The sequence below is a fragment of the Saccostrea echinata genome, unplaced genomic scaffold, assembly GCF_033153115.1.
Source record: "Saccostrea echinata isolate AGI-Se365-2 ecotype Australia unplaced genomic scaffold, CSIRO_AGI_Sech_v1 ptg000042l, whole genome shotgun sequence".
In the NCBI taxonomy this organism is placed as follows: domain Eukaryota; kingdom Metazoa; phylum Mollusca; class Bivalvia; order Ostreida; family Ostreidae; genus Saccostrea; species Saccostrea echinata.
This window is the reverse complement of record NW_026889791.1, coordinates 1,793,859-1,820,458: the sequence shown is the minus strand read 5'-3', so window position 1 is coordinate 1,820,458 and position 26,600 is coordinate 1,793,859. Positions and strand designations below refer to the sequence as shown.

Sequence of the window (26,600 nt, the reverse complement as noted above, 5' to 3'; positions counted from 1 at the left end):
ATCCAAGCAGTCCCAGAAAGCAGTCCCCGGGACTGTTTTGGGACTGCTCTGGGGGATGGGGCGGGGGTGTTAGGTTCCAATTTCTTTCCGTACTAAATTTTATATAAAAACATTACCCTTATTTGATCAAAAAGTGAGGGGGCCAATCAGCCTTTCAGTAACCATTTCCAACAGAAAGTTATATTTGGAAAAAATGCAGCCCCCCCCCCCCCCCCCGAGACGTGCCTGCAACCGACTTTAAACCCAACTAATGATTTCACACACTGCACAGCTCGTCCAGACGTGAGAGTTTTACAGGATAAAAGTTACATGCTTAATATATTTTTTTTTCTTTCCAAATTTGACAGTGTTCTGTTCCTCCTGAAATTGGAAAAAAAAATTAGAATAAAAATTAAAAAGGTTAATTTCATAAGATATCGGAATTAAAAGAGGTTTCTCTCTTCTTCAGATTTATTTGTATTAAATCAAATAAATAAATACCAAAAAAAAAAACTTCAGGACAACAAACTGTACAGAATATAAATCAACTCATTTACGTCAAACATAAACCAAATACAAGAAGCTAATTTAACACTTATTCATTCATCATGAACTTGATGAATGTGCATTTTCAGTACAAAATTAGAGCTTTTAAGAAATCATGAATGGAAATAGTCAATTAATTTTATGGAAGATATCCCACATGTTTGAAGCGTGATCTTTGTGAATACCGGGTTTTCTACAATAGTAAAGAACTACTATGCAGACAAGAATTGCCCATGATGGTATTTTCTCTGGTTTGTTCGACCAATTCCATGTAACAAATTCCTGCACATATAAACTTTTCGTTGGTTTTAACATTTTCATACATTCTTTACATTCATTTAAGTGCAAAATCGGTAAGCTTTCTCTTCTATCAGTTTACCTATAACCTATCTGAAACAAATCACATTTTGTTTGATGCTTATCCACTTGTGAATCTTAAACTGATTTCTTACATGCATTACAAGTATGTGGCTTTCAACCTTTATGTTTCCCTTAGTATACTTGGACATTAAAAACTATCTATACACATCACAATTGGTATTTTTCACTTTGAATTTTTCATTTGCGTTTTTCTACACGTATTTCTTCTCCAAGTTTCCAGATTTAGCAAACAGCTTCCCACTGACCTCTTACTTTCTCATATAGCAAAAACATTCCCACAGACTTCTGTATGTGTTCTGTGTCTTTGTAAGTTAAACAATGACGTGTAAGCCTTCTTGCACAATTCACATTCATAAAGGTTCTCACCTGTGTGTATCCTCAAATGTCTCTGTAAGCTACCTAACTGTGTAAATGCCCGCCCACACAAATCACATTTATAAGGTTTATCACCTGTATGTGTCCTCATGTGTCTCTTGAAGTTACATAATTGGTTGAATGCCTTCAAACACAAACTACATTTATAAGGTTTATCACCTGTATGTGTCCTCATGTGTTTCTTAAAGTTTCCTGATTGGTTGAATGCCTTCAAACACACTTTACATTTATAAGGTTTATCACCTGTATGTGTCCTCAGGTGTTTCTTTAAGTCATCAGATGAAGCAGAATCCTTCCCACATAAATCACATTTGTAAGATTTATCACCCGTATGTGTTATCATATGTCTCTTTAACTTAGGTATTTGCTTGAATGCCTTTCCACACACATCACATTTATAAGGTTCATCAGTATGCATCCTTAAGTGTCTTTGAAAGCTTCTTTTGTTGAATGCCTTCCCACAAAGATTACAATTCTTATCATCTCTATGTGTTAACATGTGTCTTTGCAAGGTACCTGACTGCCTGAATGTTTGCCCACATACCTCACATTTATAAGGTTTATCACCTGTATGTATCCTCGTGTGATTCTGTAATGCATGTGATAGAGTGAAGGCCATTCCACAAACATCGCATTGAAAAGGTTTTTCTCCAGTATGTATCCTCATGTGTACTTGTAGGTTTCCTGGTGTAGAAGAGGCCTTTCCACATACTTGACATTTATAAGGTGTAACACCTGTGTGCATTTTCATGTGTCTATTTAAGTATGTTTTTTCAGAATATGCTCTTTGACACAAATCACACTTATAAGGTTTTTGACCAGTATGTGTCTTTATGTGTTTCCGTAAGCTACCTGAATCAAAGAATGATCTCCCACACACATCACATTGAGGTTTCCCACCAGTATGTGTCCTCATGTGTTTCTTTAAGTGTCCTGATACAGTGAATGCCTTTTCACACACATCACATTTATAAGGTTTATCACCTGTATGTATCCTCATATGTGTCTGTAAGTTACCTAATTGGTTGAACGCCTTCTCACAAATGTCACATTTGTAAGGTTTATCACCTGTATGTGTCCTCATGTGTGTCTTTAAATAACATGTATATTTGAAAGTTTTCATACAAATGTTACATTCCTGGGATTTTTTTCTCACATATATATTGATCTGTCTTTTTAATTTCTCTTTTTGATTATCATAACAGTTTTTTAACTTTTCAGCATCACTTTGAGTCTGTAATCTGGATGAAAATGCTACCATTTCCCCCTGTAATTGTGACAAAGAAATCTGTTATAGTCAGTTAGTTGTAGATAACATTAAGGATAAAAACATCAACATTTTTAGGAACCCATCCATATAACTATTAGAATAAAGTACAACAATGTTCCATCTTTAAGATTTGGCAATTATTATAATGCCATATTATAATAAAGAGTGCAAAAAAATAAATAGATTTACAGACAAATTCATGAAATTTACTTCAAGAACGTGTCTGGACAATATGTCTTCACACAGATGAACAAACAGAAGGACAGACAGAAGGACAGCCTGATTCCAATATATGCCCCTAAACTTTGTTTGCAGGGTGTATAATTTTTTTTTCCTATATACTTTGATCCCCTTTTGTGGTCCCACCCTACCCCTAGGAGCAATGATTTTTAAGATTTTTAAAGATTTTCCCCTATATATTTCAATGTTAAAGTTTGATCTGTTGTTGCCATAACACCCTAACTCCGGGGGTAATTATTGGTAAAATCAATTTTTATCACATCAGGAAGCTTAAATTACATGTTTCATTCCTTCTGGACCAGCAGTTCTCATGAAAAAAATTAAAAACTTTTTTTTCCAACATGTTTCAAAGTAAAAAATTGATCAAACTTTGTGGCCCTGCCCTTCCACTGGAGGCTATGATTTGTAAAATTTAGGTTGTATAATACCTCAGTAGGCTTTTAAAAAAAATTATTTTTTTTTCTAGTCAAGTAGTTCTTAAGAGGAGGATTTTTGAAATATCCTTTCCTACAAAATTTGAAGTCCTATTGTGGCCCATCCTACCCCTTAAGAGCCATGATTTAAAGTTTGTGCTTCCTCAGGAAGTTTTCAAATAAGTTTTATCTTTTAGGTTCTAGTCTAGTGGTTCGTTAAATGAAGAATATAATTATCCTGTCCTATTTTATGTCTCTCTTTTTGTTGTTATTAGTAGGCTTCCTAAAAAAAACAACCCTCCAGTATGCTTTACATAAAAGTGTTGATCTTGGACAAACAGACAGATGGACACAGGGACTAGTTATACCTTATGACAAGGTCCTAAAAAAGATTTTACCTTCATATTTTGCTGCTGTTGATTTTCCCCCTCATTTACAGGCTGTGAATTCTCAAAGGTCTGCTTCTTTTCTATAATCAAGACAAGAAATATGTAAGGATAATTGACATGGTCTACATGGAACACCCACAACTTTACTCTATTTCCCATGGCTTTAAACAAGTGGCCCATGGGCCACAATGCTCACCTGAGTTACTCTGGTCCTGCCTGTTCTTCACCAGATTTTCCCCTTGTAATAATACTTATTGTGGCCAAACCCTACCCCCAGGAGTCATGATTTTAACAATTTAGAATTTACACTACCCCAGGATGCTTCCACAAAAGTTTCAGCATTTCTGGCCAGTGGTTCTTGAGAAGAAGATTTTTAAAGATTTCCCCAATATATTTCAATTGTAAACATTTGATTCCCTATTGTGGCCACGTCCTACCCCCGGGGGTCATGATTTGAATAATATAGAATCTACACTACCCTAGGATGCTTCAACATAAGTTTCAGCTATTCTGACTTAGTGGTTTCTAGGGAAGAAGATTTTTAAGATTTTTTATATATATTTCAATGTAAAAATTGGATTCCCTATTGTGGCCCCGCCCTACCCCCGGGGGTCATGATTTCAACAATATAAAATCTTCACTACCTCCAGGATGCTTCCACATAAGTTTCAGCATTTCTGGCCCAGGTGTTCCTAAGAAGAAGATTTTTAAAGATTTTTTTTCTACATACATGATATATTTCAATGTAAAAATTGGATTCCCCATTGTTGCCCTTCCCTAATCCGGGGGTCATGATTTTCACAATTTAGAATTAACAGTACTCCAAGATGCTTCAACGTAAGTTTCAGCTTTTCTGGCACAGTGGTTCCTGAGAAGAAGATTTTTAAAGATTTTTTCTATATATTTCAATGCAAAACTTGGATTCCCTATTGTGGCCCCGCCCTACCCCGTGGTCATAATTTTAACAATTTAGAAGCTACACTACCCCAGGATGTTTCCACAGTAGTTTCAGCTTTTCTGGCCTAGTGGTTCTTAAGATTTTCTCTGTATATTTAAATGTAAAAATTGGATTCCCTATTGTGGGCACACCCTACCTCAGGTAAGCTTAAATAATTGATTCTATATGAGCAATTTTCGTATAGCAAAAATATTTAGTATTATGTAAAAACATTGTTTACCTATTTTGGCCCCATCCAACCTATGGGGACCAAGCTTTTCAGAATTTTGAATCTACACTATGTAAGAAAGCTTTAATGACTTCAGATTGAGAACATAAGTTTCATAAATACACAGCATATATTTTGTATTTCCTCTTTTTTCAATAAAGCATGTCCCTTCATTTAAACAAGTATGAAATCTATTCATGCAATGAAGTATTGTGCATGTAATTGACTTAGACTACATGTTTTTGTAGACAAAGTAAAAAAAAAAAAAAAGAACTGTTAAAGGACAAAAAGAATTAATCAACAGATGGCAGATTCTTTTTTAGAGAATCTCAATTGTCTGGACCTTTGGCTGAGCTGAGCTAAAACTGCAGCACTAAGGCACAGGGCTCAACATTGACTTTAAATCTGTTAATTTTATTAAACCTGACCTTATTTCCATGGATCATTAAATGACTAGTTTATTTATTACTAAATATTGCCACGAAAAAACATAATTAAATAATGACATTCTCAATGAAAAAAAAATTGTTATTGTATTTTTTTTCAAGGTTCAAAAAGTCATGCATATGTAATTTATTACAAAATAAATTTCTTTTTATTGAATTTAAGGTATTCAATGTATAATGAAGGGATTTTAAACAATTTTGAATCATTTTAAACTAGTTAAAAATGCACTGCTAGATAATGATGAAAGTGAAATGAACCAAATTCACATGACTGATAACATATAAGAAGCTGGTCATTTTGCACTTTGAAAGTTTTTGAAGAGTTAACTGCCCTTGATGCAAAGAAGAAAATTTTAATTTCGTCAAAATATCTGTGGTAAATGATTAATTTTATTTAATATTTTAATAAAGAGAGAGTGTATGCATATTTTCACCAAGAGCTTTTTAGAAAATTCAAAATACTTTTTACAATATCTTAATAATACATGCATTGCCCGTAGACTCCAATGTAAAATTCAAGGTGCAATTAATTTGACAATAATCAAAATTTTGTATATTTATTTGGTGGAGTATTTTTTATTTCACAACATCTACAAAATGATATCATAATTACAAATATAGGACCGTGTACTTATTAGATACAAAATATGGTCGTTATACATTGAATACCTTAAGCAAAATATCAGAAAGGGAGATGTATCATATTTCACATGTTTCAACTCAGTTTAGTTGCAGGTCTGGTTTTATCAAAACAAATTACACTGCAGAACCATTATCTAGTAGGAAGGATAACTCTGGGTAAAGTTTAACCATTATGATAAAATCTAATGTGGCAAGGTTGGCGAAATATATATATATATATATATATATATATATATATATATATATATATATATATATATATATATATATATATATATATACTTATTATAAAGTAAATAAACATTTAAATTTGCAATCTATTGTAGTACAACAATAAAACATAGTTTTCCAATATGAATCTTTTTACAACTATTTTCAATGGGATTGTAAATGAAAGTGAAACCAGATCTAACATATCAATAATCCGAGTTGCCTCTGACTCTAACCCCCTCTGTCACATCATGATATGTGAAGGAGATACTTGTCAAGATATAAAAGCAGGAGTTAGATCGAGTCAGAGAAATCTTTAACAGGTCCATAAAACAAGAAAGCATTCAATTGAATAAACTGTTTAGATATCCTGAAATAATTGTTTTACTCTTTTGAACGTAGATACATGTAATATTTTTACACAACCATTTGGGCAACTTGGACACAAATTAAACTAAGGCAGTGCAAACTTTTACTAGTCTGAGTCAATCAATTAATACTTAATAGAGAAAATGCAATAAATGAACTAATTTTGATCTTACCCCTACTCTGGCTTAATACAATTATATTTTTAATTGAGACTGCAATCTTATTATTCATGGGCAGTAAATCAAAGTTAAATATTTTTTTCACAACTTTTCTTTTTAAAGAGAAAACATCAGAGTCCAAGTTTTGGATATAATTTGTGAGCATATAATGTAACATACTAAAATATGATTTATGGTCATGATTCGCATGTATAAATTTCCACTTACATGTAGTTTTGAACCCTGAATTTTCTTTTACATTGAATTATATACATACCAGTAGATTCAACATCAGATACTGGATATTCAGAACAAGTTGTATGCCAGAACCTGACCTCTGACTTCTTGACCAAATTATCTGACATCATGACCTAATTATTGTTCTTAAACCTGTAACAGAGTAGATAAATCATTAGTTCATATTATCCTCTAGAACAAAAAAGAAGAAAAAAAATCTACATGAACATCTTTGTGTCATATAGCATTTTCAAGAGCACCATTAATTCACAAACTGCACTGATCAAACAATTTTTTTGTTTGGGAAAATCCAAATAAATGTCAAACTTTTAACTTAATCTTGATACTTCCAAATGCAAGCATATATTATTTTAAAAGTTACAATATATAAAAAACCTTCGGCCAACCCTATTATCAATTATCTATCTGATATAGCATTATACTGATAAATTCCAAGGAAACCTTTACTTTTTTAAAGTAATTCCCACCTCGAGTGATGACATAGGTTTTTGCAAAATCTTTAATTAATTTGACTTCGTGCCCAGTAGAAATGAATCTTTTGAAAGAATGTTTTAATTAGTTTAAAAAGTTGCAATTAAAAATATGGTAATTAAGTAATAGAACAAAATAAAATATAATAATTATATTTTCTTTAACTAATAAATTATTTAATCTATATGTGCAAAGGACAATAACTCTTATCCATACATGTATGTTTCTTCATTTATACATTTTGAAAATGAACTACTGTAAAATGGCTTCCCTAGACTTTACAGTTTTGTGATATTTACTTTTAAATTAATAGTCAAATATATTCACTATCGTTGGAAATAATCTAAAGTACTGTGTCTGTGTTACCAAACATTAATCATATATCATTATAATTATGGTCAGATCTCCCACTGGCCCAGTGTAAAAAAAATACGCCGATTTATGGACTCTCACTGATTTGACACCTGCTACGATATGTATTATTCTATAAATAGAGAACAGGATCTTGTAAGTTTTCGTTAAATAAAGAAATTACCTGCCTGAAACTTTCCATCTTCCAGAGCTCTTCCCTCAAGCTTTGTTTTGTGTACGCAAACCGAAATGCCGATCCCGATATTTATAGATATAATTAAAGTATTGAAAGTACTTAAAGACGTACAACACAATGGGGAAGATAACTCTTGCGATTTCAATTAACCGTTAACAACTTGACGTTAAATTTGATATTTTATAACTTCAGACTAATAAAAATTTTTTTCATTACTTTATATAAAGATAAGACTTTCCTGTAAATTACACAATCAATCACCTTTCAAAAATATTAGAAATTTAAAACAATAACCGATTTATTTACCGACTCCGCATTAAAATAACACACAGTTTTATGTCAATTTAACTATGGAAACGTGAGGTTATTCATGTTCAAAATATGTGAAATTTTAATTTGAACGTAAATAACATATTTCATGTTTATCTACACTCAATCTCGTGTTGTTTTTTTTTTTTTTTTTTTTTTTTTTTTTTTTTTTTTTTTTTTTTTTTAGCTCAGATACTCCATATATAGCTTTAAATTGTATTTATGATGATATACATAAAGGCCTTTTTTAATCTGAAAATGTTTATGCGACATTTCTTTTCGGTCACCTAACATTGAGATTACTGGTCTGTCTTAATATTATCATATTATGCAAATAAATATACTGTCTTGTTTCTTTTTTCATTTCAAAAAAAAAAAGAAAAAGAAAAGAAAAGAAAAAGAAAAGAAAGAAAAGAAAAGTTTTATCCAATATAGTTACCGTTTTCAGAAGGTCACTGATCAAAGAAAAGAACTCTAAAAATGTAGGAGCTGTATGTTTTTCCTCCCCTTAACTGAGTTATTCCTCCTGTTTTCCAAACATTTATGTTTTTTGGGTTTTTTTTTCACGAATACACAGATACATATACAGAGAGTTCTAATGAACAAAAGAACTGAAAGTCAAAGCTTAACGTTATACAATTAAAGTAAGTATCAAAAGAAAGAATTATTTACTGAAATTAATACAACGCATGCATCCCATACTGAGAAAATCTTTTAATGGAACAGTTTCAGTTCGCATTTCCTCGAATAGAAATACAACGATTGATACCATTGTATCAATCGTTGTATTTCTTAAGGATTTTCTTAAGTATCAATCGTATGTATAATTTAAGAATTGATAAAAAATTTACAAATTGATACCCTTGAAATGAATATGGACGAATAAATTATTTCCATTTTATTTATAGAAACAAAAGAAGGATAAAATATCCGGGGGGGGGGGGGTTCCCATCCCTCTCGTTTAAAATAATTAAGAACCTATATATAATATTACATTTTCATCACAGGGGGAGTTGTCCATACATCACTGTTGGTTCAATTAAAAAATAAAATTCCGTGCAGAGTTCATATAGTAATGTGAAACTGAATTCCCGTACATGTGTGTATGAACTCCAAACCGGACACGAGGAAATAAAATCCGTAGAAAATTAATTTTACTAAATATATAAATAAAATATAATATAAGAACAAAATATATTAGTCGTCAATATTTAATATGCATACATGAATGAACGATTTTATTACTTCAGGGATTTAATATACCAATTATATCTGCAGACATAACCGATGTTTTTTTATCAAGATAGAATGGCCTGAATTGCAGAGAAGAAAGGGGGGGGGGTCTTAAAATTTCAGAAATTGCTTACTCATCTTAAATGCAGATGCAAAGTTTTAAGCTTGTGATAAATATAATGTAAATTACATTTTTAAAGTAAAAGATATTTTCTAGCTTGGAAATTTTAGGTGTATTTGTAGATTCATAACATTGTTTTCGTCCCAAGTCTGATAGACGCTGTGTGAAACGCAACTTATGAAAGGGGGGGGGGATCTTCCGCTATGAATTCAAAACACGTCGTTTAAAAATAGTTTTAAAAATTATGACGATTATTTTGAAAACCAGTTACACGAAGAAAGCTTTTTTTTCGAAAATTAAACGATAGGTTTTTTTTCACAAAAATATCTAATTTGAAAAACACGCATTTTTCAATGCTAAGATGAACCATAGTTTTTCAGCTTAAAAACTTCAAAATTGTTTTTGTCGATGTGTATCTACAAAATTACTTTGCTTGTGTGTTTAATAGTTAAACGAATGAGTCACCGAAATTTGACAGCTATTTTGACATTTTTGAAAATAAAGGATTTTATACTTAGTCGGTTGAAAATTTCTTCTCATCATGAACAGTCAAAGGGAGTAATTTTTTAAACTCCCTGTCCAAATTCGACTCGAAAGATTTTGTCCATAATCTGCATACAAATTGTATATATAGTCATCTATGAAATATACAAAAATGGTGAAAATTAATCGATAGCAAATTTTGGGGGTTGGTGTGTTGTACATCCTTAATCGAGGTGACAAATGAATATGAGATTTATACTAATGAGTATAAGATGGTGCGAGCGAAATGGTAGAAAAACTGTGTACAATATCGAATGTTTGTACTCAGGTGAAAAAATAAATTAAAAAAAGATATACCAGTTTGAGATACTCTAGCTAGTGGTATTTTTTTTTTAAATTTAGTGTTATGGACCCTTTTCAAAATGTATATAACGTTATGTACAGCTGTACATGTAAAGGAAGGGGGGGGGGGGGTGATCACAATGCTCAAGATATTCAGTTATTTTTCACCAGAAGATTTGAAAACTATTTTCCATCCTTTCATCCAAAATTTTTTTAACCCCATTTTGTTCTTTAAGCTAGCTTCAAACTGTAGTGATTTAGCTAAACTTGAATTCTTAATTGTTCAAGTTACTTAATTAATAGAAGTTAATTAAATGCTTAAGATTTTTCAAAAGGTAAACTCATATTTTCACCCTCTTGATCCATGTTCGTATCAAGAGGCCCTTGGGCCACAACGCTCATCTGAGTCAATATGGCCCTCGCAGCTCTGTTAAGGCTGCATAAAGGGGGCGGGGCCTAATTTATACGGGAAAAGTTTACTGTGACATCACAGAAATATAGCAATTCCTCACAATAACAAAAAATGAAATAATTTGCGAATCTAAACTGCATAAGAGTAATGAACTACATCAACACTTACCACTGCATTCATTTTTGTCGCTAGTTAAATCCCACACAGCAAGATATAAACAAGTCACTGATCGCAATGCACTTGTCGACATGACGTCATCATGGTAAAGTTTGACGCATTTTATGTGCAGTGAGAGGCGGATCAAGTAATTTTTTCACAGTGAAAAATGCATTTTATTATTAAAAAGAATATTATTTGAAAATCTTAGGTAGACCATTAATATTAATCTGAAACGTTTGTTTAGTGCCATAATTTAAAAAATATCGAGAGAATGTATTGAATTAATTCTACCGTGTTTTTGTCTATAGGGTGTGCATGTTTCAGGCCGAGGTGCCTCATTAAATCGCCTTTTCGCAAGGGCATAAACTTAATAGATCTTGACCATTTTTTGAATACACATAATGGACATATTCCTTAACTTAAAAAGTGCTGCTGCTTTCCTGAAATCGACAGCATAACTTAATAAATACATAAGATACTTGGTAAATGTCACACATATTTCGACATTAGCAAGATAACTTGAAATTTAAACTAATAAAGTGCGAATTCTATTTAAAGCAGCAGCACTTTCCATAAACTACAAGTTATGTGGAAACAATCTATTTCTTTAATTTTTAATTTTAACTAGGGTATGCCCTTGCGATATTGAAATTTGTTTGTGACCTACATACAGTACACATTACATGCATTTATCACGTGACTATCAAATAATGTGACCAAACCAAATTCAGTACAGATCGGGGTATACAATGTTATTTCAAAGAATGTTAAAGTCATAAGATAATACAGCACCTTTACAAAATTAAAATTCATTTTAAAAAGGTATGTATTTATGCACGTTTATATTCTGTTGATTTCTTTGAAGTACGCCTTAACAGTGCTGCGCTGTCCTTCTTATCAGTCGATTTCTTCTCCTGTATATTCATATTTAAAACTCTAACTTTAATGACCTGTTCTAACCCCATCCTACGCCAAATTTGAATCTAAACTATTCGTATGACTAATCATAGCTTTGCTGTTCTTGGGAACAGAATTTTAAAGATGTGTCCCACCTTACCCTGGGGGTCATGATTTGAACAAAATTGAAACTTACACTACCCGAGGATGCTTCCATATCAATGTTACGACTTACAACTTTATGTTTAGCGGCGTAACATTGTGGGGCTCCTTAATCTGAATGTTGAACGAAAGACAACAGGATATAATTTGTTTTTAATATTTTATTAGATTTTATTCAATAAACATACAAAAATATTCTTCTTTGGCTCTGCGGTCCTCACCTGAAATAAAAGGAAACCAACCACCCTTTCCAACAAATGTTAATTTATAAACCACCCTTAAACAAACCCTTTAATGAATGTAAATAGACCTAATGCCTTTAGGTCTTGAATAAAGTTCCAACTAGTGATTTCTTCACTTAGTGAGTATAAATATAAAATGTCAGGTTATAGCAGACAACTAATTGTATAGGGACAAAAAGTTATGCTAACATCTCAACAAAACTCAATACAATGCACCATGCATTTGTTAGTTTGTTGTTAATAATAATGTCAGGAGTTATAAATATCACGTTCAGATCACTACTTGTGTCTGAATAAAACTCATTAAACTAATAAAGCCATCAAGTGTTGCTAACAAGTCAATACAAATTGAGGGATAATTACCCATCTAAACTCCTCTGAGCCTTGTTCTTGTAAGGTCATCGTTATCTGACAGATTTGGCGACCGCACAGTGAGTGAGACAGCAGACGTCTGACTGTCAGAGCCCGGGGAGCTCGTATATAAATCCTTTACACCCATTATGACGTATATTGCATGAAATTTGGCGCCATAACTTCAAATAGCCGGAAAGCTTCGGATACATTTAACTATTATACGCATCCGAGGTGTTCCGAATGTACTTTACATCTTTTGCCGCTTAGTATGAAAAAGCAGAGTGTAATTGTAAGGTTTTTACTCTAATTATCAGTGAATGGATTTATTAATTACCCCAATTATCAAAGGTAAGAATATTTAGTACTATATAAAAGCATTTGTAGACCAGTGAATGGTTTATTTACGTTCCGTATTCCTCAAAACGTGGAGGAAATTCGGTACCTGGTGAACAATTTGCACCTAGCACATCATTAATTTCAAATAACTCTAATAAATAATAACAGGTAAGCAAGAATAAATATCAATACATCTCATTCATTCAAGCATCCATCGAATCATCATTTTAATGACTCATATAACAAGAAACATCTTGTTTACTTATGCATAACAATAGTGGAGAATGTCAAATTCGTAACACGGCCCCCTTCTCTATTTAACATTCGTCCTCGAATGTCTATAAAAATATACTTTGTAACAATCTAAATTAATGTTCAATGAATCAAAACCTTGATATCCCGACCAACTAATTATCTCGAAATGCCGTCTTCGGGATATCCAAGTTAAACTGTAAGTCCACTTTATCATAAGCAAACTTTAAATTATATTAAACACAAATAAATATGTAAAATCACTTAACATTCAATCTACAATACTCAAATTTCAATAAACACGACGCACTTGTCGTATTTCTAAAACGAAAGTAAATTTCGTGACATTTCTTCGTACGTCTTATCAAAAGGTGTGACGTCAAATCCTCGTGCAGAGAGAAGAAGCGCCACTGAGTTTTCATAAAGTTCGCCCAAAAATACTTGCAAAAATGGACGAAATGCAACTTTCAGTAAGGAAAATGTGAATATTCATTACATTTTCCATTTGATCTGATTGTAGGCGGAGTTATTTTTTGAGTCGCTTTGCAGCATTTTCGTGAAAACAACAACTGCGCAGTTCAAATTCAAATTTACGTTGATCAAACGTTTTGTGAATTACCAACACGTAGTAAGTTAATCTTTTCATTGCTGATCCATATTTATTTTATTTTATTATTATTTTTAATAGGATACTTGTTCTTCTGAAGAACTCTCAATATCATGACAAGCACAAAAAGAAAAAGAAGTCGTAATGTAAGTTCAACAATTTCATTTGTGCGTAACTAATGTCAATCATTGTAAATAAATCAATATATGCAGTTTTTACAATGTCAACAATGTCCATTCAACAAGATACAAGAATCTTATGTATGAATTCAGTTAGTAAACATCTCTAAGTCATAAAACAAAATTTCATCTTTTGTGAATTTATAAAAAAAAAAAAATCACAGAAACTATTAGGTTCCTTTTAAAAAAAAATATAACCAATACTATGTACATGTAAATGAACACATGAACAGTTGTGGGCATCACTACAGTTCAACAATGGATGCACATGTAATCTAAAAAAAAAATGTGTTCATTGTAGAATATAATGAATGACTCGTTAGTCATCCCACAGGCCAGGCTGAGGAACATCCTTTCCCTTAGCTCTCTCCTCAACGGCATGAACAAGCCCTGTTAATCCATAGTATGTCGCCTCCACATGGATTTGCCGGAGGATGGACTTGTCATATGGGAGGACTTTGGAGTTGTACGTCGCCGATCTGAGGTAATCTAGTATGAAGTCGAAATAACGGGGGTTCCTATCTAGGAAAAAGGTTTTTGTGTCATTGTTTGTTGCACAAAGGTCTTTTGCTACCATGGCCGATAATATAGAGCTCGGGTCTGCTTGCATGGTTTGTTTACTTGTCTCGAATCGTCTTCCTCCGACGTTCAACACTATTCTTTCCTTCTGTTGTATTTCCAGGCTCTTTATCATTATTTCCCTTTTGTCTGTCGGGTTATATGCCGGTGCCGGAAGATCAGCCACTTCGTACTCCAGAGCTGCAGGGTTCTTCGAAACTCTCGGTTCTGCTCCACGCACTGAGATATCAGGGCTCTCCAAAGAATTTGTCGATGACCTTTTGGAGGAAGAGCGGCTGGAGGACGACGAGGACGATGTATCATCAAAAAGCCTTCTGTTGACTGTCCTATCCTTTTGTGGAGCCTGTTTTTCAGGTGGTGTCGATAGACCTCTGGTCTGTGGAATAGATGTTACGGCTGGAACTTCGGCTGATGGAAGTGTAGTTTCCGTTGCCTTTGTTACAACAGTTCTTGTCACACCAGTTGGTTCAGACACATTTTGTTGCTTTGACGACGGCTTTTGTCGCTTCGGCAGGGGCCCTTCGTGGTTAACTCTGATTGTCCTCTTTCCTGTGTACCCTTTATACATATTTGGGGATATTTTTTTCATGAAAGGTTCAACGAACCTATAGCGGTTTCTTTGGAACTCTGCAAACTCTCTTTTATCAGCTTCATTGAATGTCATTGTGGATTTCTTGACAGATAATGCCACGTAGCCTTCGCAGTTGTGTTTCTGATTTCTTCTGGATAAAATGTACTTGCACACCGAACACTGGAAACCGAATCCCGAATGGGTGGCGGTTAGATGTTGTTCTGCTTGGTGTTGCTGTGCGAACTCTCGTCCGTCACACAATGTGCATTTGAATTTTTGCACCTGTAATGTATAAAAATTTACATGAATGTTTGTTTTATAGAATGCACAAAGCAAAAATACACAATATGCCTGTACTAGACTACTAGTGTATAATAAGATATAGATAAAGTGTTTTCAGATCATCAATTTTTTTTTTTTTTTTTTTTTTTTTTTTTATAAAAACATAACACAAATAATCCCCTCAATTTTAACAATGTCTGTTAAAGAAAACAAAATTTCATGCAAAAACAAGCAATGTTAGTTATTCAGCATTTACTTCTGAAACCACTTAGGTTTATTCTCACCCACATACAGCTTTAACCTGTTGTGGTGCAATATATCTCCTTTGTGTTTGGGAGACTTTTTGACCTTGTAAAGAACATCATTTATTCTTTTCGTGATCACATAAGGGCCTGCCCAATTCTTAAAAAGTTTTCTCGATAGGCCAGGTTTGGGGTTGGGGTAGAACACCCAAACTGGATCCCCCTCAGAATAAATATTCTGTTGTACTTTTGTATTGTATTCACGTAACATTTTACTAGAACTCAACTTGATGTTATTTCTTGCAAAATTGTGAATGTTGTCAATTTTTCTAGATAAATTTAATGCAAACTCAGTTATGTTCTGATTTGTTTCAGGGTCTGGTCTCCCTAACACTAGATCGACAGGCAATAATACAGGGCGACCAAACACCATCTCACAAGGACTCACACCTGTAGACTCATGGACAGAGAACCTATAAGCGAGCATTAACAGGGGTATCAATTCATCCCAGTTTTTCTGGTTTTCCTCTACAAAAACTGTTAACATGTTTTCAATAGTTCGATTTGCCCTCTCGAACATGCCGTCCGATTGTGGACGATAAGGAGTGGTCCTTGTCTTTTCTATGTTTAATATTTTGCACATTTCTTGAAACACTTCTGACTCAAAAGTTTGACCTTGGTCAGAATGTATTTGCATTGGTGTCCCAAATATGGTGACAACATGATCAACAATTTTTCTGTGCTACTGTTGTAGACTTTTTATTTTTGATTGGTATGGCATCAAGCCATTTAGTAAAATAGTCACCCACCACTAATAAATATAAATTCTTTTTGTGTGTCAAGGGGAGGGGACCTAAAATGTCTACAGCCCATCGCTCCATGGGAGCGCCTACATTGTAAGTTTGTAATGAAGTTTTCGGATGTTTGTTAGGGGATTTTCTTGATGCACAAACATCACACATTTTACAATGGGACTGTATATCTTGACGCATTTTGTGCCAAAAGTATTTATCCTTAGCTTTTGATAAAGATTTCTTAAAACCTAAATGACCCCCAGTCACGTCATCGTGAATTCCCTTAATTACTTCTTTAATTAGGGATTTTGGTAAAACAATTTGAAATTTGGGGTTTACATCTTCCCATTTGTGATACAGGGTCCCTCCCATGATTGAGAGTGAATCGAACCTAGTCCAGTAATATTTACAAGTCTCACTTGTATGTGAAATATTTTCCCAAGTGGGTTTCTGACCTAACTTTACCCATTTGATAATTTCATTCAAATCTGAGTCTTTTAATTGTAAAGAACCAATACTATTTTCGCTTACAATTGTTTCATTGTTAGCTACATTTTCAGTTTGTTTTGTAGGGATATCAAGGGGCAGAGCAGATTTACCACAAGATCTGGTTGTAACAGAACAGTTTGCAGGTATTTTTAAGCTCTTAGTGTTGTCTTTAGGATTTAAACTAACAATTTCGTTTAATTTCTTGCCCATAGTCCCCGTCTCAGATTTGTCAGAATTTACAGTTTTATTGTGAACACAATCTGTATTTACTTCGTACCGCCCTTCAGCTGAGGTACAATATTTACAATTTAATTCAGTACATGGCCGACGTGACAACGCGTCTGCATTATTATGAGAACGGCCTGCTCTGTGCTCTATGTCAAAGTCATATGAGGATAGGAACTCAAACCACCTAGCGATCTGACCTTCTGGGTTCTTGAAATTAAGTAACCAGGTTAATGATCCATGGTCTGTCCTAACCTTAAAGCGTCTTCCATACAAATAGTGATGAAAATTTTTGATTGAGTTTACTATGGCTAAAAGTTCTCTTCTTGTTACACAATAGTGGCGTTCAGATGCGCTAAAAGTTTTACTATAGTAACTAATAACTTTTTCTACGCCATCTTGAATCTGTGATAACACCGCCCCCATCCCAGTATTGGAAGCATCAGTGTCTAAGATGAATGTCCCATTAACATCTGGGTAAGATAAAATAGGTGAACTTGTCAGGGCACGCTTTAGCTTGTCAAAAGAATTGTGGCAATCTTCATCCCAAATAAATTTATGATTTAGTTCTGTCAATTTGTGCAAGGGCCTAGCTATATCGGAAAATTTATATACAAATTTCCTATAGTAGGAGCACAGTCCCAGAAAACTTCTGACTTCTTTCACATTTGATGGGATAGGCCAATTTCTTACTGCTTCAATTTTTGAAGGGTCGGTAGCAATACCATTTTCCCCAACTATATGTCCTAAGAATGAGACCTGTTTTTGTAAAAGAGTACACTTTTTGGGATTTATTTTCAAGATAGCTTCATGCAAACGTGTAAAGACTTGTCGTAAATTATCTAAATGTTCATCGAAACTTTTTGAGAGAACAATAATATCGTCAAGGTAAACTAAACAGATTTTCCATGACAAATTTGATAGAACTTTTTCCATGAGCCTCTCAAAAGTCGCACCAGCGTTGCACAAGCCAAAAGACATTTTACGAAATTGCCAGTGTCCACCACCGGGTATTGAAAATGCTGTTTTGGGGATATCTTCTGGAGTCATTTCGACTTGCCAGTATCCGCTCTTTAAATCTATTGTTGAAAACCATCTAGACCCTGATAATGCATCTAGTGTAGAATCAATTCTAGGGATTGGGTAACTGCCTTTGATCGTGATGTCATTTAATTTTCTATAATCGATGCAAAATCTGATTGACCCATCTTTCTTTTTGACTAAAACTATAGGGGAGCTCCATGGGCTGTTGGATGTTTCAATGACCCCTTTATTCAACATATCTTTAATTTCATTTTGAGCTTCTTGCATTTTGGCTAAAGGAATGCGTCTAGGTAGTTGTTTTATTGGGGGTGCATTGCCAGTGTTAATCTTGTGTTTAACTAAGTTTGTCAACCCCATGTCAGTAGAGTTTACTGAGAAACTACTTTGAAACTCTATTAGTAATTTTCTTAATTTTTGCTGTTGTTCTTGATCAATGTTTTTGCAAGAATTCTCAAACACAGACTTCAAATGTTCAGGAAATTTTTCATTTGTTTTCTTTTCATGTTTTGTCAAAACATTTATTGATTGGGGAGTATTTTCAACAATCCCTGAAGTAACTTCTAAGTTTGCCACCACTGTCCCTTTGAAAATTTTGACACTCTGATCACCTAAGTTCATGTATCGAACAGGTACTTTATCAGTTTCAACTTTTGCCAAAATCTTGGGAACTAATACATCATGTTTATCCAAAAATTTTGCCACAGGCTCTAACAAAGTAACCTTGTCATTAAATAATGGGTTTTCTACTTTAGCCGGGGCAATAAATTCACTGAGAGGGGGAATTTCTATAGTTTCCGTCAGAAATACTTTACAACATTGCTCATTCAAAGCTTCATTTGTAAAGCAAGAAACATCTACCCCCTTTATTCTAAGCTTCATTTTGTTCAACAGAACGTCACAGTTGTGTTCTTTCATGAAATCTAAACCCAAAATACATTCGTTTTGGATATTAGCCACTAACACATTTTGATTCACCGTAACATCTCCCACACATATTTTCACTAGGCATTCCCCTAGTACAGATATTTTCTCCCCACTAGCAGATGTTAAATGTACAAATGAAGGGTTCAAATCTAATTTCCCCTTTAACTCTGAACTGTCTGCAAAATCTGAGCTAATAATTGTTACACTAGCTCCTGTGTCGACCATCATTGTAGTTCGAATGTTCTCAATTTTGCCTACAACAAAGATTCCTTCACCACGCCCCCTTACATCACCTACTCTTTCATTTTTAGGTGGATTTTCAAACTTGATAATTTTCTCAACATCATTTTCAGATATATTGTTCTCAACATCATTTTCTGATTTATTGTTCATTAAATTGTCATTTTTAGTTACATTAACTGTATTTTGAGGACTCTTTTTAATACACTCATTTCTTCCAGCAGGAAGAGGTCCTCTTATACCATCCTTGCTTAACAGTGATTGGGGATTACCCCTGTGCTTTGTCGACTTCTGCTCCCTGAATTCGACACGGGAAAGTTTCCCTGATTTGAGGATTGAAAGCGACCATTCTGAGATTGTCTATTTGGGTAGGTATTATGTCTGTCTAAATTGTTTGTATTGTATGGCTGCCTATGAACTTGAAACTGATTGTTCTGTCGATCATTTTGTGCATTCCTGAACCGAGGATGCACCTCGCTTGAACGAGAAGAGTAGGGTCTTGAATTAAGACCATTTTTTAGGAGTGATCTAACCTCTTTTGTAAGTGATTGGAGATCATCCATTAAGACCCTATTTTCTTGTTTGATCGAGGCGAGGAGATTGGTATCCATTTCTGGATTTATGGCATTGACAATTTTTACTCTCTGAGCATCAGCCAGTTTGTGAGTTTCAAGTCTTATAGCCAAAATCTCAGCCTCATTAATGTCTCTGGGTCTACTTTCTCTCAAGCGAAGGCGCATATCCGGATCGGGAAGTGCATCTATGAAGTGATCTAATGATAGAACATTTGTCAAGTTTGAATCGGCAGTAGGATATGCTTGCCTAGTAAGTTTCTTGATAGATTGTGCAAGTTCAGATAAAGACTCTTTGTCACCTTTGGTTTTTGTCTTTAACTTAGCTCTGAACATTTCAGATCGTTCAACTGAACCATAACGCCTATCAAGAATCTTGACTAGGGAATCATAATCTCTGCGCTGAACTTCGTTAAGCTCACTTAAAAGTGCACGAGCCCCTCCCGCTAAACTGCTAGCTAGGTATAGTGACTTTGCCCTATAATTCCAACCATGTAGATCAACCAAGATTTCAAACTGGGCTAGATATTCCCCAAAATCTTCTGACCCATCAAATGTAGGTGGTTTAATTGATATAATAGGTTTGGAATTGAAAGGGGAAGGAACTCTATTCTCATTGTAATTTATCTCCCTTGCAGGGGTATCTATGTGACCAATACTTTCCCCAGCCTCAATGATAGGAGACTGATCATGAGGACCCAGGGATTCTCTACACCCATGCACTTGATATCTGAATGCATTATCTTTGGGGGTCCCCTTTTGTTTTAATTCATCTACTTGTTTTTGCAATTGACGAGAATCTCGTCTCATGTTTGATAATTGTTCATCAATGTCTTGTCTCATGTTTAAGACTTCTTTGTTCATCTTTTCTACAGCTCTTAACAAAAGTTCATTTACATTTTCAGCCTTGTCAGAGCCTGATTTCTGTGTAAGAGAAGAGGTACCGGACCGTTGATACACATCACAAGTGATGTAATCATTCAGATCGCAGGACCTGCACCCATTCTCCTCAGAGGCTTCAAATTGGCTGTTTTCATTTGACATTTTGACTTTTGTTATTGGCTATTGCAACACAAATTTATGTGTTTATATGTCAATGTGCTTGTCGTTGTCAATAGACTTAACAAGACTTATAAGTCAATATTTTAGATCCTGATGTAGACTTTCGATCAACCAGAATAAAAGGAAGACTTTATCCCACTTCTGACACCAATTGTTACGACTTACAACTTTATGTTTAGCGGCGTAACATTGTGGGGCTCCTTAATCTGAATGTTGAACGAAAGACAACAGGATATAATTTGTTTTTAATATTTTATTAGATTTTATTCAATAAACATACAAAAATATTCTTCTTTGGCTCTGCGGTCCTCACCTGAAATAAAAGGAAACCAACCACCCTTTCCAACAAATGTTAATTTATAAACCACCCTTAAACAAACCCTTTAATGAATGTAAATAGACCTAATGCCTTTAGGTCTTGAATAAAGTTCCAACTAGTGATTTCTTCACTTAGTGAGTATAAATATAAAATGTCAGGTTATAGCAGACAACTAATTGTATAGGGACAAAAAGTTATGCTAACATCTCAACAAAACTCAATACAATGCACCATGCATTTGTTAGTTTGTTGTTAATAATAATGTCAGGAGTTATAAATATCACGTTCAGATCACTACTTGTGTCTGAATAAAACTCATTAAACTAATAAAGCCATCAAGTGTTGCTAACAAGTCAATACAAATTGAGGGATAATTACCCATCTAAACTCCTCTGAGCCTTGTTCTTGTAAGGTTATCGTTATCTGACAGATTTGGCGACCGCACAGTGAGTGAGACAGCAGACGTCTGACTGTCAGAGCCCGGGGAGCTCGTATATAAAGCCTTTACACCCATTATGACGTATATTGCATGAAATTTGGCGCCATAACTTCAAATAGCCGGAAAGCTTCGGATACATTTAACTATTATACGCATCCGAGGTGTTCCGAATGTACTTTACATCTTTTGCCGCTTAGTATGAAAAAGCAGAGTGTAATTGTAAGGTTTTTACTCTAATTATCAGTGAATGGATTTATTAATTACCCCAATTATCAAAGGTAAGAATATTTAGTACTATATAAAAGCATTTGTAGACCAGTGAATGGTTTATTTACGTTCCGTATTCCTCAAAACGTGGAGGAAATTCGGTACCTGGTGAACAATTTGCACCTAGCACATCATTAATTTCAAATAACTCTAATAAATAATAACAGGTAAGCAAGAATAAATAAAAATACATCTTATTCATTCAATCATCCATCGAATCATCATTTTAATGACTCATATAACAAGAAACATCTTGTTTACTTATGCATAACAATAGTGGAGAATGTCAAATTCGTAACATCAATATGGCTAGTTATGGCTTTGTTATTCTTGAGAAGAGGGATTTTAAAGATTGTTTCCTATATATGAAAATTTAATCCCCCAATGAAGATGCTTCAAATCAATATTACTAACCATGGCTTTATTGTTCTTAAGAAGATTTTTAAAAATTTTCCAATATATATTCATATGTGAAGCTGTGATCCCCCTTATGGCCCCACCCTACCCCTGGGATTCATGATTTGAACAAACGTGAACCTTCAATAATTTGGAATGCTTCCATTTCAACATGATCAATCATGGTTTTGTTGTTCTTGAGATTTTTGAAGGTTTTATTCCTGTAATAGGCGTACTGTCAATCTTAGAACACCATTATTATGAGTGATTCTAAAATATTTTTGAACACTATCTTACATTTCAATGTTTACTATTTCCAAGTTTTTATTCTGAATTGAGATTCTGCTTGGTCTTATTTTTGAGCTTATTTCTGCTTAAGTGAGCTAATAAATAGAAACCCCTTTTTTATTAAAGAAATACAGTGACACTTGCTTAATCCGGACACCACTTGTTTCATAAAAATTGACTCAATTTAATTACTTTCCCGATTAAACAACATTTTTTACAATAGAATTTACTTAACTGGACTGAAATGTTAATCATATTAGGCAAAATTTCCAATACACAGCATTTTGATTAGACAAGTTTTTCTGTAGATTTTTTTTTCGTGTACAAAGATGGGATTTCTGTCTTTTAGGGAGCCGAGTGGGGTATTACTGTGTGAAAACTACATAAGGAAATTTCTATAAACTTATATCATACGTAACTTGTATTTACTTCAGTGTACTTGCCAAGTTTAGGGAAAATCTATCGTCTGGTTATTTTTTCGGGACCGTCTCAAAATACAGGCACATTTATTATAGGATTATATGGTAAAGTGCTATTTTTTCGAACTTCAAAAGCAAATTCTACAAATACTACAAAACATCTTTTGCTCAAATTATAATATATGATGAGTACATAATATATGATTGTACATTATATATATATAAAAGATCACAAATTTCTATTGTTTGGTTTTTCAGAGGGGCATCACAAAATGTAAAAAAAAATAATGATAATTAAAAAAATTAAAAAAAAAAAAAATACGAAAATTCCCTGTTTTTTGGAGTACTACAGAATATGATAGATATTAGTGACTTTACGGGAAAAAAAACCCACATCATAAACACTATTACGACGTCCATCTACCTGTCAGTAGAAAAAACCCATTAAAAATTAGTTTTTTAAATTGTCATAAGATTCTTTTAAACTGTGATTTCTTTAATTTGTTGGAATTTGATAAATGATGTGAAAATAGTTGCTTTAAAAAGTAAATACGCTTGATTTTACTATGATGCGCGAAGTATTGTGCGATGAAAACCCCAGTCGTCACTCTTACATTAAAATTTTATCATCTATTTGGCCATACCTATCCCCAGGTCTTGGTTTGAATAAACATGAATCTTATATACTGTCTGAGGTAGCTTCCATATAAATACAGCTAATCTTGGCTTTACTGTTCTTTCGATGAATATTTGTTTCTGATATATCCTGTGTAAAAAGCAATTGCCTATAATTGCCCCTTCCTACTCAAAAAGTCAAAGTAATCTTGAACAAATTTGAATCTACACTACTTAAAGATGCTTTCATTGATATAACATGAGGACCAAAGGGCCTTAACGGTCACCTTAGTATCACACAACATGGTATAGGGTCCGTAGATGTATAAAATAAAAGAAACCCAGGGTACTAGAATTGCTCTTCTGATAAATTGAACAACCCTCTCACCACTACTCTAAAACTCTTAGTATATACGTGTACTAATAAACCACTGAAATTTAAAAAGAACGTTACTGTGACTTACTTTTTGGTTGACACGCTCCGAGGACCAATGATGCATCAACTGAAAAAGTTTGATGATTCATACCCTCTTATTATCCAAAATATATAGACATTTCCTTGAAATTAAGAAAGTAGGTCACCGTGACCTACATTTTGGTTAACAAACTCCAAAAAGACAAGATGTATCATCTGACGCGGTTTGATGAGTCTGAGCCTCTTATTGTTTAAACTTTAGATATAGCTTTGTTATACCAAAAGTAGACCAACGTGACCTGAATTGTAGTTGTCACGCTTCAAGGAACCAAGATGCAACAACTGACAAATTCTAATAATTCTGAGATATCTGAAATATTTATATAAACCACTGAAATTCCAAAAGTGGGTTTCTGTGACCGTCCTCTATTATTGAATCGCTCCGAGGACCCAAGATAAACCAACATAAAACGTTTGATGATTCGTAGCCTCTTTTTAACCAAAATATTAAGATATAGTCCTGAAGTTTCAACGTTAGGTTACTGTGACCTAATTTTGGTTAACATACTCCAAAAGATGCATCATCTGACAAAGTTTAATGATTGTAAGCTTTTTTTGTTTAAAATAATTAACAATAGCTTTGAAATTCCAAAAGTTGGTCACCGAGACCTACTGTTTAATTGACACACTCAGAAGATTCAAGATGCATCAACTAACATAGTTTGATGATTGTTAGCCTTTTGCTTTCTAAAATATTTAGATATAGCTTTAAAAGTGGGTCACCGAGGCCTACTTTAAAAGCTGACATACTTCGCGAAGCCAAGATACATCAACTGAGAAAATTTGATGATTTTAAGCCTCTTATTGCATAAAAATTGGATATACCCTGAAATTCCGAAAGTAGACAACCGTGACCTTCTTTTCAATTAACGTACTCCAAGAACCAAGATGCATCAAATGACACACTTTGATTATTGTTAGTCATTTAGTATCTGAAATATTTAAATATAGCCAACCCATTTCAAAAGTAGGTGACCTACTTTTCTGCTAATTTAATCCGATGCCTTTTGGATGCATACACTAACCCGGTTTGATGATCTTGGCTACAGTGTCCAAAATATGCCCCCCCCCCCCCCAAACACTTTGAAAATTAATAACTGCAAAATTGATAAAGTAGGTCACTGTGATATGTTTAAAGGCCCAAATATGCATCAACTTACAAGACTTTATGATTCTAAACCTCCCAGTATCTGAAATAACGACCTTCAATGTTTGAAAATGATTACCCATGAAATTTAGAAAGTAGGTCACGATATCCTACTTTTTGATGGACGCACTTCAAGCTTTGATGATCACACACTTCAAAGTGTCCATATTTTAGAATAAATAAAAGCCTTGGGTCGAACACCCAATTTTATGTTAACACCCCCAAAAACTACCTAATTCAAGATCAATAATATACCGCCTGTCAATCATTAAAAAAAACAATAGCTTCTGATTTGATTGACAGGCCAGCTACGTGGGCTACCCGATAATCTGAGTTTGCATGTTTCGAAAACAATTTCCTGGTCAGGCGCAAAATGCTTTCATGTACTGCGTGAAAGATCGCTTCGTATACACTCTGGTTTAAAAAAAAAATGTCGCTTCTATATTACTTGGTAATTTTATTTTTTAATAAATAATTGATAGTAGGTAATTAAAAATGAGTTCGTGATATTTTTTTTTCAATTTCTACTGCTGTTTTATACTTATTAGCGATCTGACGTCCAAGACAAGTGTAAAACTTTTAGAAGAAAAATTAGCGGCTATTCAAGCCCTCTCTTCTTTCAATGACTGGGATCCGAAGAGGAAAGAATTTCCTGTCGCAGCACGGACCGATAATTCTTCCATGCCCCTTATTCAACCTGTGCCTGAATTTTAAGAACGTCCGTAATGAGCCTGTCGACCTTGCAATTGGGTACACAGACAATTACTTAATTCGCCGTAATTGGAATTAAGCAATCGACTTAATTCGCAGTAATTGGAATAAAACAATCGACCCCTCCCACACCATTGAAAATTATAACAAAATGCAATGGAAAAAATATGAAACGATATTTACACTAACATTAATAAATTATATTGTATCTTACGCCATGATTTATGAAAGATTCCTTTTATATTCAAGTCTGTAAATAGGGCATAAAAACAGGGACCCTCGGAAATGGCGAATATTTGCATTGGACGCCACTGTTGGCCAGAAAAGTAAATCGTGGTAAATGTCCACACAATAAGTGAAATCTTTTTATTTCAGAAATCACACTTAATATTTAATAATAATTTTGTTTATTGACGATTAAAATATTGATATGATAGCTTTGTAGTTTTCACTCATAATTTTTTTTTAATTTTACGTTTTTAAAAAGACATTAATTTCTTTTTTTTTTTTCTTCAATAGATATCGACGAGAACGTTAAGTCTAAAATTTTAT

General features: G+C 33.7%; 1 protein-coding gene and 1 long non-coding RNA gene across 4 annotated transcripts; one reads left to right on the top strand and one right to left on the bottom strand.

Moving 5' to 3' along the window:
• Positions 1 to 498: 498 nt before the first annotated feature.
• LOC133201140 (zinc finger protein 501-like) lies at positions 499 to 6,949 on the bottom strand. Its single transcript, XM_061336921.1, has 3 exons — positions 6,862 to 6,949; positions 3,603 to 3,673; positions 499 to 2,548 (listed from the first exon to the last, which is right to left on the bottom strand). The coding sequence occupies exons 1-3, from the start codon at positions 6,947 to 6,949 to the stop codon at positions 1,163 to 1,165; spliced, it is 1,545 nt and encodes a 514-aa protein (XP_061192905.1). The 3' UTR covers positions 499 to 1,162.
• Positions 6,950 to 16,023: 9,074 nt separating this feature from the next.
• On the top strand, positions 16,024 to 21,259 carry LOC133201161 (uncharacterized). Of its 3 annotated transcripts, XR_009723056.1 has the most exons (4): positions 16,024 to 16,117; positions 16,989 to 17,048; positions 19,560 to 19,706; positions 20,816 to 21,259. It is a non-coding gene; the product is annotated as an uncharacterized LOC133201161 (long non-coding RNA). The 3 variants fall into 3 exon arrangements; XR_009723057.1 differs by lacking the exon at positions 16,024 to 16,117 and having other exon boundaries at positions 16,778 to 17,048; positions 19,563 to 19,706; XR_009723055.1 differs by lacking the exon at positions 16,024 to 16,117 and having other exon boundaries at positions 16,778 to 17,048.
• Positions 21,260 to 26,600: the final 5,341 nt, after the last annotated feature.